The sequence below is a fragment of the Metarhizium acridum genome (genome assembly GCF_019434415.1).
Source record: "Metarhizium acridum strain ARSEF 324 chromosome Unknown scaffold_1, whole genome shotgun sequence".
Classification (NCBI taxonomy): Eukaryota; Fungi; Ascomycota; class Sordariomycetes; order Hypocreales; family Clavicipitaceae; genus Metarhizium; species Metarhizium acridum.
This window is the reverse complement of record NW_027094015.1, coordinates 250,884-265,154: the sequence shown is the minus strand read 5'-3', so window position 1 is coordinate 265,154 and position 14,271 is coordinate 250,884. Positions and strand designations below refer to the sequence as shown.

The following is a 14,271-nucleotide window of genomic DNA, read 5'->3' as shown; positions in this document are numbered from 1 at the left end:
TGTAATAGTGTGCAATATTTTGCATTCAAGCTCAGACAAACTGCGACACTATGCGAGTATGTAGAGAGGGGAGTTCAGGATGCCTGAACATTTTGTCTCACCCGTCTTGGGCCCGAGTGAGAAGAGTTTACCAGCAACTGGAACAATGTTCTCATTGTTGCCGATCAAATATCAATGCCTAAAGAGGGACCCAAGTGCTCGAATTTACAAAGGCTGTGAGTGATGCAATGGATAACGGGGACTGCTATATTCAAGACGGGAGTGGTATTTCTCAGCCGTCGTCTCGACCAGTGTGCTTCCATGGCACCATACCGGACATGTTCGTAAGGCTGTCGGCCTTCCCACCCGGATCCCCGGAGCGAGAAGGGGGGAGAGAATGCATGGGTCGATGAGATGACAGAAGGAGAGGAGGCTGGCCGTTGAATCGGCTGTCAAGGTTGAGGGACCTTCCGGGTATGAGATTATCAACACGGGGCGATTTAGAACATATGCAGCTTTTCCTACGGTCCAACCGGTGCGAAGTGCTTCATCTTCGCTATGGTATCTATGGACAGCCACAGGCGGACATATATGTCATCTACAGTGCACTACAAGTCATATCACGACCTCATCCAACAACCGCGCGTCCTTCACTCCTCACAGAACCAGTCCGTGGAACACTAGTTAACCATGGTTCATACTCCGACGAACGGACGAAAATGGAACAGTACGAATTTTGGGTTGACTAGACAGCAAGGGCATTGTTCGTCTACGCCGCTCATGATACAAATGTAGAAGGAGTAGAACAAAGGTCGTATCGGGGTCTCTCTGTTAGTCATTCGAAAAAGAAACCCCTCCCATTACCCCAAGTCGGACAATACACGTGGTCAGATATCTGGATGGTGCGATCTCTCAGCCATGCGAATACCCGAATAGGCAGGTTGCACGGGCAAAGAAATTGTCGTGGTCGGCGATACTTCTTTCTCATGGCTGTCAACACGGATAGTAAATGCCGGAGGAACATGCAGTTCACGCATACTAATCACTTGTCCGACACGCCATCTTCATTGATATTGGTCACGAGGGACAATACAAACCGACCTGGCACCTAAGCAGTTGCACCTCATAGAGTCAGGTTCGAGCAAGAGGAGTTCGGAGTCTGCCCGACACAGAAGCGAGCTGGCTTATTCAGTCGGGCATATGTACAGCCGCGGAACAAAATCGAATATGTTATAAACATGGCTAGTCTTGCATCCTGAGTGTTTCTTGTTTCCTTTGTTTATCCGTCTCCTCGCCATCTCCTGCAACTCGCTACGTTGTTCCACATGAAGATCGTCACTCTCAGCATTTTATCCACCGCCGTCGTGGTCCTCGCGGTTCCGATCCCTGAACCGACTCCAGTAGGTTGAACTTTTAGCCCAAAAAGTGGAAGGGGAAAAAGAGGTGTGGCTGTATCGACCATTAACTCCCGTCAGCCTGGCATCCCGAGTGCATCCAGTGCCAGGACGACACTGGCTAGCCTTCAAGTAGCACCTCCCGTGGATGACGGCACATACAACCGATCTCTCTTTCACAGCTGGGACATCATACACGGAAAATGCAATACTCGGCATGTTGAAACCCAATTACACAGTTATTCCACTTGAAGGGGGCTCTTCTTGCTAACCACGGGCAAAAGAGACGTGGTACTAATCCGGGACGGCGAGGGTGTCGAGACGAATCGCAACTGTGTCCCTCAGTCAGGCATATGGACCAGTCCATACGACGGCCTAGTCTTCACTGAAGCCCACAAGCTTGACATTGACCACTTTGTGCCACTGAAGAATGCGTGGATGGTGAGGAAAAACCAAGGCCCTTTCCCCGCCGGTATTGTTCGCATCTTTGCCTGGCTAACGTGTCGGTTACAGTCTGGAGCATCCGAGTGGACCGACGAGCAGCGAGAGGCCTTTGCCAACGACTTGGCTCGCCCGCAGCTTTGGGCCGTCTCTGCTCATGCCAATCGGCAAAAGGGAGACAAGGGCCCGGACGGGTGGAAGCCTCCTCTGACGAGCTTCTTCTGCACCTACGCCGAGTCTTGGGTCGAGGTCAAGGGCTATTACAATCTAACCATTTCTGAAAGCGAGAAGGAGGCCTTGGGGAGCATGCTGGATGACTGCTGAGGCTGGACCTCGAAACTCATTCAAACATCGTCCTTCGCCCTTGATATACTTAGTTTACTACTGGTGTGATTATTTTTCACGGCGACGGAGAGACGCGGCTTACTTGCTGCCAAGTGTCACGAGAATAGAATCAGCTCCCTATTGCATGTACGGAGCAAGCCTCCTAGAACCACATCTTTACGGACGTGGCCGTCGTCATTTGCCAGTTGCGCCTAGAGCCCGAACGAAGTCGGTTTGTCCTCGGTGCCTCCCCAATTATCGTCTCCATGTTCCTACTAGCAGACGTCAATCGTAAAAGGCACGCCACTGCCGCGCCGTGTTCTCCGTCCAAGAAGCCAATAGACATAAAGCTCAAGCAGCGAGTAGACGAGCGGGCCGTAGGCTACCGGGCCCAGCCCAAGCTTCACAGTCCAAGAGTGGGGCAAAAAGTCAACCGCGACCCCAAGACGTCATTTTCGCAAACACAGCTCTGCCTCCACACAAGCTGTCCAACCTAAACCTTCTCCATCCATCAACTCACAACCGCAACCCCCAGCACAAAATGGAAACAAGGTCCTCCCGCGCGCGCCTCCGCCGCACATTCCGCTACCCCGACGACTCGGACACGCCGTCCGCCCTCGACGAACAAGGTCCTCCCCTCTCCGCCCCAGCCCTACCATCCGCAGAGACCGCAGCTAACGCGCCGCCACCATCAGAGCAGGAAACCCTCATCGCAGACCTCGCCGCGCAGAACCACCAGACAAACACCTCCTTCGCCGCCGTCCTGCTCGCCCTGCCCGCGCTCTCGACAATCCCCTACATGCCACTCCTCTTCCGCGCGCCGCCAAACCCCGTCATCGCCATCCTGTCGCTCACCTCCCTCCTCTCCACGGCCTACGTCCTGTACAAGCTCCCGCCGCCAGAGACGGGCATCGCACCGCTGGACGCATGGATCCAAGGGGGCGACGTTCCCGCCGGGAGCGAGACGATCCGTCGGCTGAGGAGGGGCGCCGGGCCGGACAAGAGCCCGCTGGAGATGTACTTGCCGTACCTGAACTGCGTGCTGGCCGGCGTGCTGGTGGTGCTGGGCTTGGTGCTGGGCAGAGGGGAGGGGAGCTTTGCGTGGATCGGCATGGGAAATCTACCGGCCATTGTGTACGGAATTGTTTTGCTGGCAAAGGTTGTCATGGGGAGCGTCGACCCTGAGAGGGAGTTGGGTGGTTTGAAGTACGGGTTTAAAGGCGCTTGAGACCTGCCCTGGCTTGATTTTATAATGAATAAGCGAAGAAATGAATAAATGACATCATGACAACCCTTCCTCGCAGTTCCTGATTCACCACACTCCTGCGGATGAGTCCAAGATTGGATGCAACGCAACGGCTCTTTGATTTCTACCTGCACATACATCATGCCATAATCATGCAAAGTATGCAATACAACCAGCCCTCCTCTTCTTAAAAAAAATATTTCTCTAATTAGAACGCCTCCCGCCTAGCCATAGCTTGCATACTCCTCATGATTCTCTCTACATGTCTATCGAGTCATTGAATCGCAAAATGCCGTGATTTTTCAAAACGCCATCTACACCTTTGGGTGGTCGGGGAAACGGGTCCGTCATTGGACTTGTTCCGGGGGAATCTGTCGACTTGTCCATGACGAGTGCTAATCCATGAGATTTTATAGCGTCCACAAGAGCAGGCACCATGTCCTGATGTCCCAAATCAGCAAAACAATTCCACACTCCGGGTGGCAGGTATACGCTTACCAGTAATTTAGAATAGCAAATCAATCCCATGAAGTTATTGCTCTGGGCAATTCGAACCACTTCTTTGATGGATGTACCTCGTCTTCCGCTCGGTCGAAGCATATTCTCCTCCAAGATATTGTCCTCACGGCCGAGATCGTTGCACAAGAACACAGGAAAGTTCGGCTGCTTCCAGTTCAAGGCTGTGCACAACCGAGCATTGTAACTGCTAAAGACCATGGAGCGGGCTGCCTCTGGAGACTGGTATTGGGCTCTCTGCGCGCGAGCATGATCAAACACGACAGTAAGAATAGCATCAACAAAGACGTTGACGTCCAACGCAGGACCGAGCGCAAGCGCCTTTTCTTCCTCCTGCGTCGGGTATAGGACCTGTAGGTTCACGTTGATGCCACGAGGGAGAATGGCCAGAGCATCCTTGAGGGTGATGCCTGCTGTAGCAAGGATGTGATATACCTCTGCAATGTTATCAATAGTCTTGGAAGACAAGCTAGGCAACGCAGCTCGACAGGTGTTTTCAGCGGTAATCGTCAGGAACTGCTGTAGGGACAGTCGACACAGTGGCAGATCTAGTCCTCCACAGCTGATCGTCCGTTGAGGCCAAATCACTGGGACCCCGTCGGCCGTATATTGCACAAACAGCCGGACGTAGTCACCGGATAAACTTGATCCAGTTACCACAGCACTAGTGGGTTGGTTAAACTGGCTCGTGGCTTTCCAGTATGTCTCAAAGTCCGTGATTTCCAATGGCTGACCCTTGAACGGCTTGATCACCTGGGTGCTAAAAGTAATCTGGCCAATTGCCCTGAGTCGTGGATCAAACAGAGGTAGGCAGCACTTGGAAATTCCGCCTTGCTGCGTCTTGAAAGCGCTAGGTAATACCACAGTCTTGGCGATAATCTTGGCACCATACGTAGGGAAAACATCAAAATCGAGAGAAAATGTATCGAGGTTGTCAACTTGGAATGAAACCATGCGGGTATCTTCTTGAAAGGGGAGAATAATGTTCTTTGGGATGAGATCTGATAGCTTGGAGGAGATTGTCAGTCGCGCCGCCGGATATTTTCCATCTTGAAAGAATATCAAAGGCTGCTCGTGAAGGTCATCGAAGCTGATTTGTACGACGGTTTTAGTGTCGAGGAAGTTATGACCGTAGCGGCGGAGGGGAATAATTGGAGGGGGCAGCTCGAGTATGGGGATTGCGTCGGGATCCAAGGACATGGGACCGGGGGCGTTGCTGCCGTCAGTAGGGCCAGGTGACGACTGTAAGACGAGCGGGCTGGCGCGACTGTGAGTGTTGAATGGGGTAAGTAGTTTCATGCATTCAAGATGGCCTTCCCACGCGGCGTAGTACATGGCCGGGAGACCTTTCTCATCCACAATATTCACGTCAACTCCAACCTTGAGCAGCGCCTGCAGGCAGTCAACGTTGCCTTCGCTCGCCGCATGGACAAGCGGAGTCCACCCATACAGCTTGTCAACTTGGTCCAAATCGGCTCCAAATTGTTTGAGCAGGAGCAGCAACTCCGATGTCTTCCCCGACCTCGCCACCAGATGCTGGGGATATAAGCCTTCTGCGTCGGGCAAAATCTTCGCTCCGTGCCTTAGGAGCAGCTCGACAACTGCCTCGGAGCCATGCTCACAAGCCAAATTCAACGGAACATGGTCTGCGTCTGACACCGGGTCGATCCTTGCTGATCTAGCGAGCAAACGCTGTATACAATCAATATGACCATGAATGATGGAGTGGATAAGCGGAGTGAAGTTGTCGTGGTCAATGAGATTAATCGTTGAGGAATTAACTTCCGAGGTCGAATCAGTATAAAGCATCACGTCATCAGCTTCTGGGCCTTCATACCATTTAATAGAGCCTCGAGCATATCCAGACGGCCATGTAGACTGGCGTAGTGCAACGGCACTCGTCCATATACATCTGTCCTATCGACAGAGACCCCCGCTTGTAGCCCCCATTCCAACACATACTGCTTGCCGTATATGGTGGCCTGGTGAAGACAATTTCTCTCGTTTATATCGTCATATGACTGCAAGTCGACGAGCCCAGTATCTAAAAGAACACGCAGGGACTCTTCGGGAGCATCATGGATTGCCGTCAGGAAGGTCCTGGTGACACGATCAGGTAATGAGCTTCCTCCGTCTGTTGAGCTGCTCGCGGACTGCATTTTCGTCAAGAGTTCTCTAAGCGTCTCTAGGTTCCCAGTAATGACTGTGTCCAGCAATAGTGTGTCGGCATCTCCTTCATCAGTCCCCATAAAGTGTTGGCTCGTGACGACATGGCCTGGAGTCTGAAAGTTGACCTGTATGCCATCGGACCAGGCGCCCAGCTCCTGAAGACTAGTCGTGGCCTGGTCCGAAAGTTCACTTATAACGGTGGCGTTGAAAAATGGCTGGACTTCGACGGCCCTGGACAGATAAAGCTCCTTGGTTTTGGACTTGGACGTCTTGTCCCACTTCTTGAGAATCTTGGAGAATGCAGTGCCGTTAATTTCAACAAACTGCTGGAGCTTGTTCAAGTCAGTAGCAAACTGTTGAAAGCCCTCCTCGAGAGTCGTAAACTTGGAAGAGCGTCTTGAGATGCCGTCTCTTGTCTGTAGGACCTTTTTCTTATCCAGAAGAGTTTTCAACCGAATCTTGAGCTCGGCCTCTTTTTGCAAGTAGAAGGCATTCACCTTGTCGAGTTCACGTTCCTATGCAGAAACCCGCTTGTTAGGGATGTTGCGGGGTCTGTGTGACGGTGTCTTGTGTATCGCGGGTCTCCTTACCAGTTGAAAGAAGAAAGTGGCCTTGTTTGCCTGAAGAGCGGCTTGGGAGTCAACGGAGCCAGCCTGCCGAAGTATATCATTTTGCGCCGCCAACGTCGGGGTGGCGGAGAGCTTCTTGATAAGCTGTTGGAAAGGGCAATGTTAGTTGACAAGCTCTTAGTTGCTACTACCATGTGTAACTATGGGTAATGACAGTCGGGGAGGAAGATTGGTCAAAGCAACATGACCGACCAACCGGTGTGGCTTCAGACAAGAGCGGACGACTGGCCATCTGGAAACAGGCTAGAGAAGTCACAGTCCATGGGGCACCGACCTTTTTCAAAGCTTTGTAATTGACGAAGCTTGCCGCATACTCTGGAACCTCGAGCTGGCGCTTCTGTATTTGTTTGCCGAACTTCCTACACAAGAGGAAATGTATTGTCAGCAACCCTGAGCCACGGAGTAGACGGATCTTTCCCAGCACAGCCGGTGGCAAGGATGTGGAAGCCTCTTACATGTTGCTGCTCGGGGCCTAGCAGGGCTGAGAGTCGGGGGAGAATTAAAAGCTTGCGTGAAGCTTCCGTGTACGGAGGAGTACTCGTAGACGAATATACCGCCACGTTGTATTTTGTGTGGTTGGGGTTTGGAGCAGGGCTGTCAATCAATCGAACCCGTCATGTAAAGAGTGACACTGTAGGTTGCAAGGCCAGACGCGCCCATTCAAGACATGACAACAGGAGATGGTAAGTTGCGGGGATGCGTTCGACCGGCAGAGAGCCAGCAATGTGAGATGTGAGCTGGATGCGAGCCGGCAGGTGCAAGACAGACTGGAGCTGCTTGTTGCTACCGCTTGCTGCTGCTTGCTGCTGCTTGCTTCTTCACCAAATGGTTCAAGCAGGTGTGAGGCCGGTCACAGAATATGGATTAGAGTCCTTGACAGCCACCGGGGTCCCTGAGGGTGGTTAGGTCAGCTTGGGTCAACTTGGGTATCTCCATCCATCCCTCTCTCAATCCTATGTGGCGCAAGTGACATCCGAGACTTGGTTGACGGTGCGGGTGAAGATGTTCCAGCCTCATAAGTCATACTGGAAAGCTGGAAACGAGTGCAAAAGAAAGCAAGGCGTGGTGGACAGAGATGAGCGCTCCAGTTACTCACCTTTTTCTTAGTCAACCCAGGCAAGGGGAAGAGTCATGAATGGTACCTTAAGTACCTAGGTAGTTGGCCTTCGCAGTCCCAATCCCTCATGCAGATAGGTCCAAGTAGATTCCTTTGCATCCAGTGTCAACGTGATGGCGGCTGCAGAGGGCCAAGGTCGTACAACAACGCTTAAGCAGACAAGCCTACCCAATGCCTGTTCCTTGAATGGTCCTGTGACCGTAGCCGCGCTAAGGGAAATGGTAACGACGTCCCGAGCGACACAAATTTGCCGTATGTTGAAAGCTGTGCTAGGGGGCAATGTTGCAAAGACAAAACCGTGCGTGATTGAAAGTTAACAGATTTTGGCACCGGTCCGGCTTGTGGATGGCCTTGGTTCGTCTTCCACTCTCCTTCAAAATTGAAAGAACTCCACCCTAACCAATGTCGTGAGGGCGAAGAGGCACTTCTTGTCAGTCGAAAGAGGCCGCAATGGAGTGTGTGTACAATGTTTGCCTCAGAAGCGGGGTGGTGCGGCCTCTCGTGATCTCTTGGGTCTCTCCAACGGTCAACTGCTCCATCTACTAGTGAACCACGGTCCGCATTTCGACTACTTTACGAGCTTTGGGTTTTGAAAATAGCCTATGTCGTTCACCCGTACTGGTTATTAGGGACGCTTTCATCGACGCTTCATCAACTCACAGGGACCTCTTTAACCTGCGAGTCAATATCTGGTATGGAGTACCCTTGACCAGCCATGCTTGCCCGTCGTCGTCCTGTGCGTCTCCACACCATGCACAATTCCAAACCAGGAAAGAACCGCGCTTTAACCGCATAGCACCATTCTCGTCAGAGATGGAGGAACGGCTGATATTCTACCATTGCCTACGCCTATCCATACCTCTCAATTCATCCTGTTGGTCCTCCTCCCATGCGGAGAGATCTCGCGCTAGCAATCCAATCTCTTGGCCAATCGTCGTCTCACAATCAACCCCGTGCTCAAGCGACTTGTCATGCTTTCGCCTTTGCGACACAGTTCAACAAATATTCACGAGATCTTTGTGCTCAATAAGTACTCGGTACATCAAGCCAAATTGGGGTAATTTGCCCTCGCTGGGTCCCCTGTTTTCCAGAGTTCCATCTGCAACACCAGTTCACGCATGGCACCTGGCAAGGTTTAACAGTGGCCAGGAACCCAAAGCCCGTGAATGATAGCTCAATACTTTGTTATAGTTCCAAATCCCCCCCTCATTGTATTACCTGCTACCCCTCTTGTCTGGCCATGACTTCGTATATGTGCTCGTCGGCAACGCATACCTTGTAGAGGTTCGCTTCAACGTTGGCGCGTTTGGCTACCTGCGTACTCCGTATGCAGCCACCAGTCAATAATATGTAGATCAGAAGGCCACAGAGTCGGCCAAGTCCAGTCTCCACACATGCTACGGAGCATTATTTTACTCCTGTTCTTTGGACCGAGCAAAATGGATACAATTCACGCGACCGGATAATGGACCATATTTCGGAAATAAGCTCAACGAAACCCGATATTTTCTGCATTCTGATGCTACAGCGGGACAAAACAAGCTCGACTGTACGCACTGCTTGACTGCAGGAGAAATTACAAGGTATCCAACCAAAGATTGAACGCAGCCTACGCTCCATTGAACTCCCAGATAAACAACGCAATGCAGAGAGCGGATCATCGGGGCTTCCCAGCCTATGCCTTTTTGTCTGCCGATGTCCCGTCCTTGGACTCCACCAAGTTGTCAGCCATAGCTTCGGCTGCAGCCTTCTTGAGACGTTCGTTATCATCCGGCTTGGAATCCTTAGGTTTGTCCTTACTTGGCTCCTTTTCATCTTCGCTGTCACCGAGGCTGAACGGATCATTGTCCGTGATTGGGCTCGGCTCGACCGTAGACAGAGGTTGCCATTTGCTAGCCTTAGTGCTTGAGCTTTGAGGTGCGTCCTTTGGGGGAACTACAGGCGAAACATCGTACATGTTGATCTCCTCAGTTTCCTCCTTGAACCCTACCCTTCGTTCATTACAAGGTCTCGGGGAGCTCGATGGCGGAGGGGGTCGGTGAATACCAGAGTCGACCAGTGGTCTACCTGGTGCAGCGGCTATGAAACATTAGATTACAGTTATGTCTTGGGATAGTTGCTCAGGGGAAGACGTACATCCATCAGCGGACAATCGGATTCCTGCAAAGTCGTCGCTGAGCACTTGAGGATCCGCGTCATAGCGATCGTAATCACCACTTCGGCGACTCGCCTCGCCCTGACGACGGAAAGGCTGGCCGTGTCCTTGGTTGCTCTCCTCGCTCTCATCGAAACTATCTTCAATCTTCTTTCGCAGGCCTGTGATCCAGCCATTGACCTTGGTTTGCGTGTCCAGAAACCCCTTGCGCAGGTTCTCCCGAATCACAGGCAAATCGTCGTCAATAAAGCTGTGCTCTCTTTCATCGCCATCCCAGCCCTGACGTTGTCCAGCGTTTCGGCTACGGTTCGAGACACGAGCTTCGTATGCACCCACATTGTCATAGTGCTCGGCTAACTGACGGGCGTAGAGCTCATCCGCCTCAACTTGGGACATCTGAGCCCGACCCTGAGGACGAGGGGGTTGGGGTGGTGGTACTTCTTCGGGCTCGTTCTTGACGGCATCGGGGTCGGTCATTTCTGTGATTGATTAATGTTAACATATGGTCGTCCGATTAGTACGGTTCACCCGGGCGTAGTAGCTCACCCAGGAGCGCATTGAACGCTGGCTCAACCTTGCCTCCACTGGCTCTCAGGACGGCTTTGATGACGCTGCCATCTACTGTTGGGAACGCTTCTTTCAAGATCATCTCGTTCTTCTGACCTTCAGTCACGGGTCGAGGGGGCTTTGGAGGAGCGGCCTCCGTTGATGAGTCTTGTGCCTTCCGCTCGCCACCAGAGGTTGTGGTTGCGGGTGTTGCAGAAGTGGCCGGTCTGGTAGCAGTACCGGTTTTGGCGCCTGCGCCATCGTCAGCGATCACGCTGGTGTCTTGCACATCGTCGTCGTCCATCTCCAGCGGTCTGGCAGTCGTAGGTGATTCGGCGCCGGACTCTGTCGTGATTTTGTTCTGGTGAAGCCCGTGCTTGTTAGCAACATCAGGTGTAACATCAATAGCCTATGGGTACAAACCGTTTCTGTCGGAGTCGACATGGTTACGACCTTGGCTGACAGCAATCGCAAGCTTCGACTCTACTGTTTCTCTGGATGTAAAAAAAACTACCAATGTGTGAAATATAATCGAACAGTTGTGGATTCGTCCCAAGTACGCGATAAGGATACAGATGCACAGTGCTGTCGCCTGAAACCTTTGTCTAGTTCATCTTGAAATATTGAGACGAGGGGTTGCAGCTGGCCACGCCGCCGATGACGTTCCCCACAGGCTACAGCACAGGGGACTGACTGAGCCACAGTCCTGATGACGCCTCGCCACACGTAAGAGCCAGGCAAATGTGGCGCCACCTTGAACGCTTCAGTACTTCATTTTGTCTCTAGGGTAGCAACACATTGACGTCGAGCATTCTTTGCTGCGATCTCGAGTGAGCCCCGGTTGTTTCTCTCTCTTTAAGACACTCTGCGATTATGGATAAGGTATATGCGCGGTGAATCGGCAGATAACACAATATCTAGAGTGGTACGGCAGCTTTCTGTCTTGTTGCAGTCGTAATGGCAGATTTCAGTCTCGATGCCACCTTTATTCCGGCCCTGCACAAACCACCAGCATTGCTGCCTATTGCCAAATATCGCGACAGCCTACTGTACGTGATCGAAACGTACCCAGTCACCATAGTGATCGGTCAAACCGGGTCCGGGAAAACTACACAGATACCTCAGTTCCTGGAAAAGGCAGGATGGTGTGAAAATGGCAAAGTCATCGGTGTAACTCAGGTGAGATCCATCCCCATGCTCACCCACTAGTTGAATATATTCTCACGTGCATCAATAGCCTAGACGGGTCGCAGCAACGACAGTCGCGCTCCGTGTTGCTGATGAGATTGGGTGTGAAGTAGGCAAAGAGGTTGGGTACTCTATTCGATTCGAAGACGTCACGTCGTCAGCGACACGAATCAAGTTCCTCACCGATGGTTTACTCATTCGAGAAGCACTGGTTGACCCTCTACTGAGTCGGTACTCTGTTATAATGGTTGACGAGGCTCACGAGCGCTCAATCAGTACGGACGTTTTACTGGGGCTATTGAAGAAGATCCGAAGGAGAAGACCGGATCTGAGGATCATTGTCAGCAGCGCGACTCTGCAAGCCGAGGATTTTCTCAAGTTTTTTGCTGCTACCAGCGAGGATCAAAGCTCTACGAGTAATGATGACAAGTCGTCTGAGATTGCAAAAATCGTGAACCTGGAGGGCAGGACGTATCCTGTTGATATGCTGTACCTGGAATCACCGGCGGAGAACTACGTCGAAAAGGCCATCGAAACGGTGTTTGATATCCACACGCAGGAAGGGGATGGGGACATCCTCGTCTTCCTGACTGGGCGCGAAGAAATTGACAATGCGATCCAGACCGTGACCGAAAGAATTGGCCAAACAGGAGATCGATATGGCGATTTACAACCACTGCCTCTATACGCAGGGCTGTCATCAGAGGAGCAAATGTACGTCTTCGACAAACCGCCTGAAGGCAAGCGCAAAGTTGTATTCTCGACAAATATTGCGGAAGCCTCCGTCACCATCGACGGCATAGTCTACGTAATTGACAGCGGATTCGTCAAATTGCGAGCATACAACCCAAAGACCGGCATAGAGACGCTCACTGCAACGCCGACATCCAAGGCATCTGCTTCACAACGGGCTGGCCGTGCTGGGCGGACAAAGCCAGGGAAATGTTTCCGCCTCTACACCGAACAAAGCTACCAAAGCTTACCGGAGGCCAACCCCCCTGAAATCCAGAGATCCAACCTGGCACCGATTGTTTTGCAGCTCAAGGCGCTTGGGATCGACAACGTCGTCCGATTCGACTACTTGTCACCACCTCCATCGGAACTCATGTCCAAGGCTCTGGAGCTGCTATACTCCCTCGGAGCACTAGATGAATATGCAAAGCTAACAAGACCACTGGGTTTCCGCATGGCCGAGCTAGGCGTCGAACCCATGATGGCCAAGACACTACTAACAGCCCAATCGTTCAACTGCCTCAGCGAAATGCTTACCATCGCAGCAATGACCAGCCTCGGCACGAGTGTCTGGTTCTACCACGACGGCGAGCAAAGAGCCATGGAAAGTTCACGACGCAAATTTGCCGCCGAGGAAGGCGACCATCTCACTCTTCTCAACGCCTACACGGCATTCGTCACGAAGGGCAAGAAGGAAGCACGGTTCTGTCACGAAAACCACCTCAACTACAAGTCCATGACGCGCGCAGTGAGCATCCGGGCACAATTGAAACGATACCTAGAGCGCTTCAACATCCAAGTCAGCGAGTCGCTGGCTTCCAATCGACCCTCGGAGGCAGATCTGAAGGGCAAGGCGGAGCAGATTCGCCGCTGCCTAACGTCGGGATATTTTGCGCACGCGGCTCGAATGCAACCCGATGGGACATTTCGCAACGTCGAGGGCGGGACCGTCATGCACGCGCACCCGAGTTCGTTGCTGTTTAATAGAAAGGCGGACTGGGTTATCTTTCACGAGATTACGGAAACGGGCGAGAAGACATTTATTCGTGACATTACCAAGATTGAGAAGGGGTGGCTGTTGGAGTACGCACCCGGGTTCTATACAGTGACGAATACTAGGATGGGCGAATAGATGGATCTGCCGAGTAGGATTTATTTCGGGAGGCCTAGGAATATACTCCAGACGGGACGGAGTGTATGAGAACACTTCATGCTTATTCGTATGAATAGACTCTATGAATGCAGTGAATTATACGCACTATTCGAGAAGGGCCCCCTTAGTATCAGAGGTACCATACAAAGCATCAAAAAGTTCCAGGTGATCGCACGCCAAGCTCAGGCCGGCACTCGGACGATCCATAGCCAAGAGAGCCTTGCATGCTCAATCGACTCGGCGGTGTCTGTACGGGTTGCTATTTGGGACCAAAACGTGCAGCCGGCTAAATACACACAAAAGGGAACAGTCTCCACCCAAACACGCGATCAGTCCAACGTGTATCTGAGACCCGGCCCACTGCGACCAAGGTGAAAGGCTGGCTGCTTGGCTACGAAGCATCTCCGAAATGACCGGAACTAATACGCTTAAACCAATGGAGGATCCAGTGCCAGCATTACACGCGATGCACAAAATCCTGCAAAAATTTTGACAGGGAGGGGTCAGAACTTGGGTGTGGAATGGGCCTTTATGACGGCGCGAATGTAACCGCAGTTTGAAAAGCGTAATGCTAGAAGAAGAAGAAGAAGAAGAAGAGTAAGAAGTAGTAGTAGTAGTAGCAGCAGCAGCAGCAGCAGGTTATTATTCGAAGCTTGATACGCGGTGGAAGCGGTCAACCGCT

At 52.0% G+C, this 14,271-nt stretch overlaps 5 protein-coding genes across 5 annotated transcripts; 3 read left to right on the top strand and 2 right to left on the bottom strand.

Moving 5' to 3' along the window:
• Positions 1–1,199: 1,199 nt before the first annotated feature.
• Positions 1,200–8,424, bottom strand: PHO81_1 (phosphate system positive regulatory protein pho81). Its single transcript, XM_066115907.1, has 6 exons — positions 7,154–8,424; positions 6,973–7,057; positions 6,660–6,782; positions 5,738–6,584; positions 3,883–5,681; positions 1,200–3,825 (listed from the first exon to the last, which is right to left on the bottom strand). Coding segments are annotated over exons 1-6 (3,039 nt in total). The 5' UTR covers positions 7,156–8,424; the 3' UTR covers positions 1,200–3,642.
• Positions 1,305–2,138, top strand: J3458_000040 (uncharacterized protein; the record flags this gene model as incomplete). The annotated part of the gene is made up of 4 exons (XM_066115908.1): positions 1,305–1,379; positions 1,455–1,588; positions 1,658–1,814; positions 1,887–2,138. The coding sequence occupies 4 exons, from the start codon at positions 1,305–1,307 to the stop codon at positions 2,136–2,138; spliced, it is 618 nt and encodes a 205-aa protein (XP_065977788.1).
• On the top strand, positions 2,680–3,366 carry J3458_000039 (uncharacterized protein; the record flags this gene model as incomplete). The annotated part of the gene is made up of 1 exon (XM_007814260.2): positions 2,680–3,366. The coding sequence occupies one exon, from the start codon at positions 2,680–2,682 to the stop codon at positions 3,364–3,366; it is 687 nt and encodes a 228-aa protein (XP_007812451.1).
• Positions 8,425–8,616: 192 nt separating the features above from the next.
• Positions 8,617–11,144, bottom strand: CUE5_1 (ubiquitin-binding protein cue5). Its single transcript, XM_066115906.1, has 4 exons — positions 10,940–11,144; positions 10,517–10,877; positions 9,952–10,449; positions 8,617–9,894 (listed from the first exon to the last, which is right to left on the bottom strand). The coding sequence occupies exons 1-4, from the start codon at positions 10,958–10,960 to the stop codon at positions 9,491–9,493; spliced, it is 1,284 nt and encodes a 427-aa protein (XP_065977786.1). The 5' UTR covers positions 10,961–11,144; the 3' UTR covers positions 8,617–9,490.
• Positions 11,145–11,353: 209 nt separating this feature from the next.
• Positions 11,354–13,712, top strand: J3458_000036 (uncharacterized protein). The gene is made up of 2 exons (XM_007814257.2): positions 11,354–11,695; positions 11,754–13,712. The coding sequence occupies exons 1-2, from the start codon at positions 11,474–11,476 to the stop codon at positions 13,566–13,568; spliced, it is 2,037 nt and encodes a 678-aa protein (XP_007812448.2). The 5' UTR covers positions 11,354–11,473; the 3' UTR covers positions 13,569–13,712.
• The last annotated feature ends 559 nt before the right edge of the window (positions 13,713–14,271 follow it).

Excerpts from the sequence above, each read along its gene's own strand:
- CUE5_1 (XM_066115906.1), bottom strand. The coding sequence starts at position 10,960 with ATGTCGACTCCGACAGAAACG. Across the intron at positions 10,878-10,939 it reads TGTCGACTCCGACAGAAACG|AACAAAATCACGACAGAGTC; the intron begins GTTTGTACCCAT and ends GGGCTTCACCAG. Across the intron at positions 9,895-9,951 it reads CCGATTGTCCGCTGATGGAT|CCGCTGCACCAGGTAGACCA; the intron begins GTACGTCTTCCC and ends AATGTTTCATAG.
- PHO81_1 (XM_066115907.1), bottom strand. Across the intron at positions 6,783-6,972 it reads ATTACAAAGCTTTGAAAAAG|CTTATCAAGAAGCTCTCCGC; the intron begins GTCGGTGCCCCA and ends CCTTTCCAACAG. Across the intron at positions 6,585-6,659 it reads CCACTTTCTTCTTTCAACTG|GAACGTGAACTCGACAAGGT; the intron begins GTAAGGAGACCC and ends GTTTCTGCATAG.
- J3458_000036 (XM_007814257.2), top strand. The coding sequence starts at position 11,474 with ATGGCAGATTTCAGTCTCGATGCCACCTTTATTCCGGCCCTGCACAAA. Across the intron at positions 11,696-11,753 it reads AAGTCATCGGTGTAACTCAG|CCTAGACGGGTCGCAGCAAC; the intron begins GTGAGATCCATC and ends GTGCATCAATAG.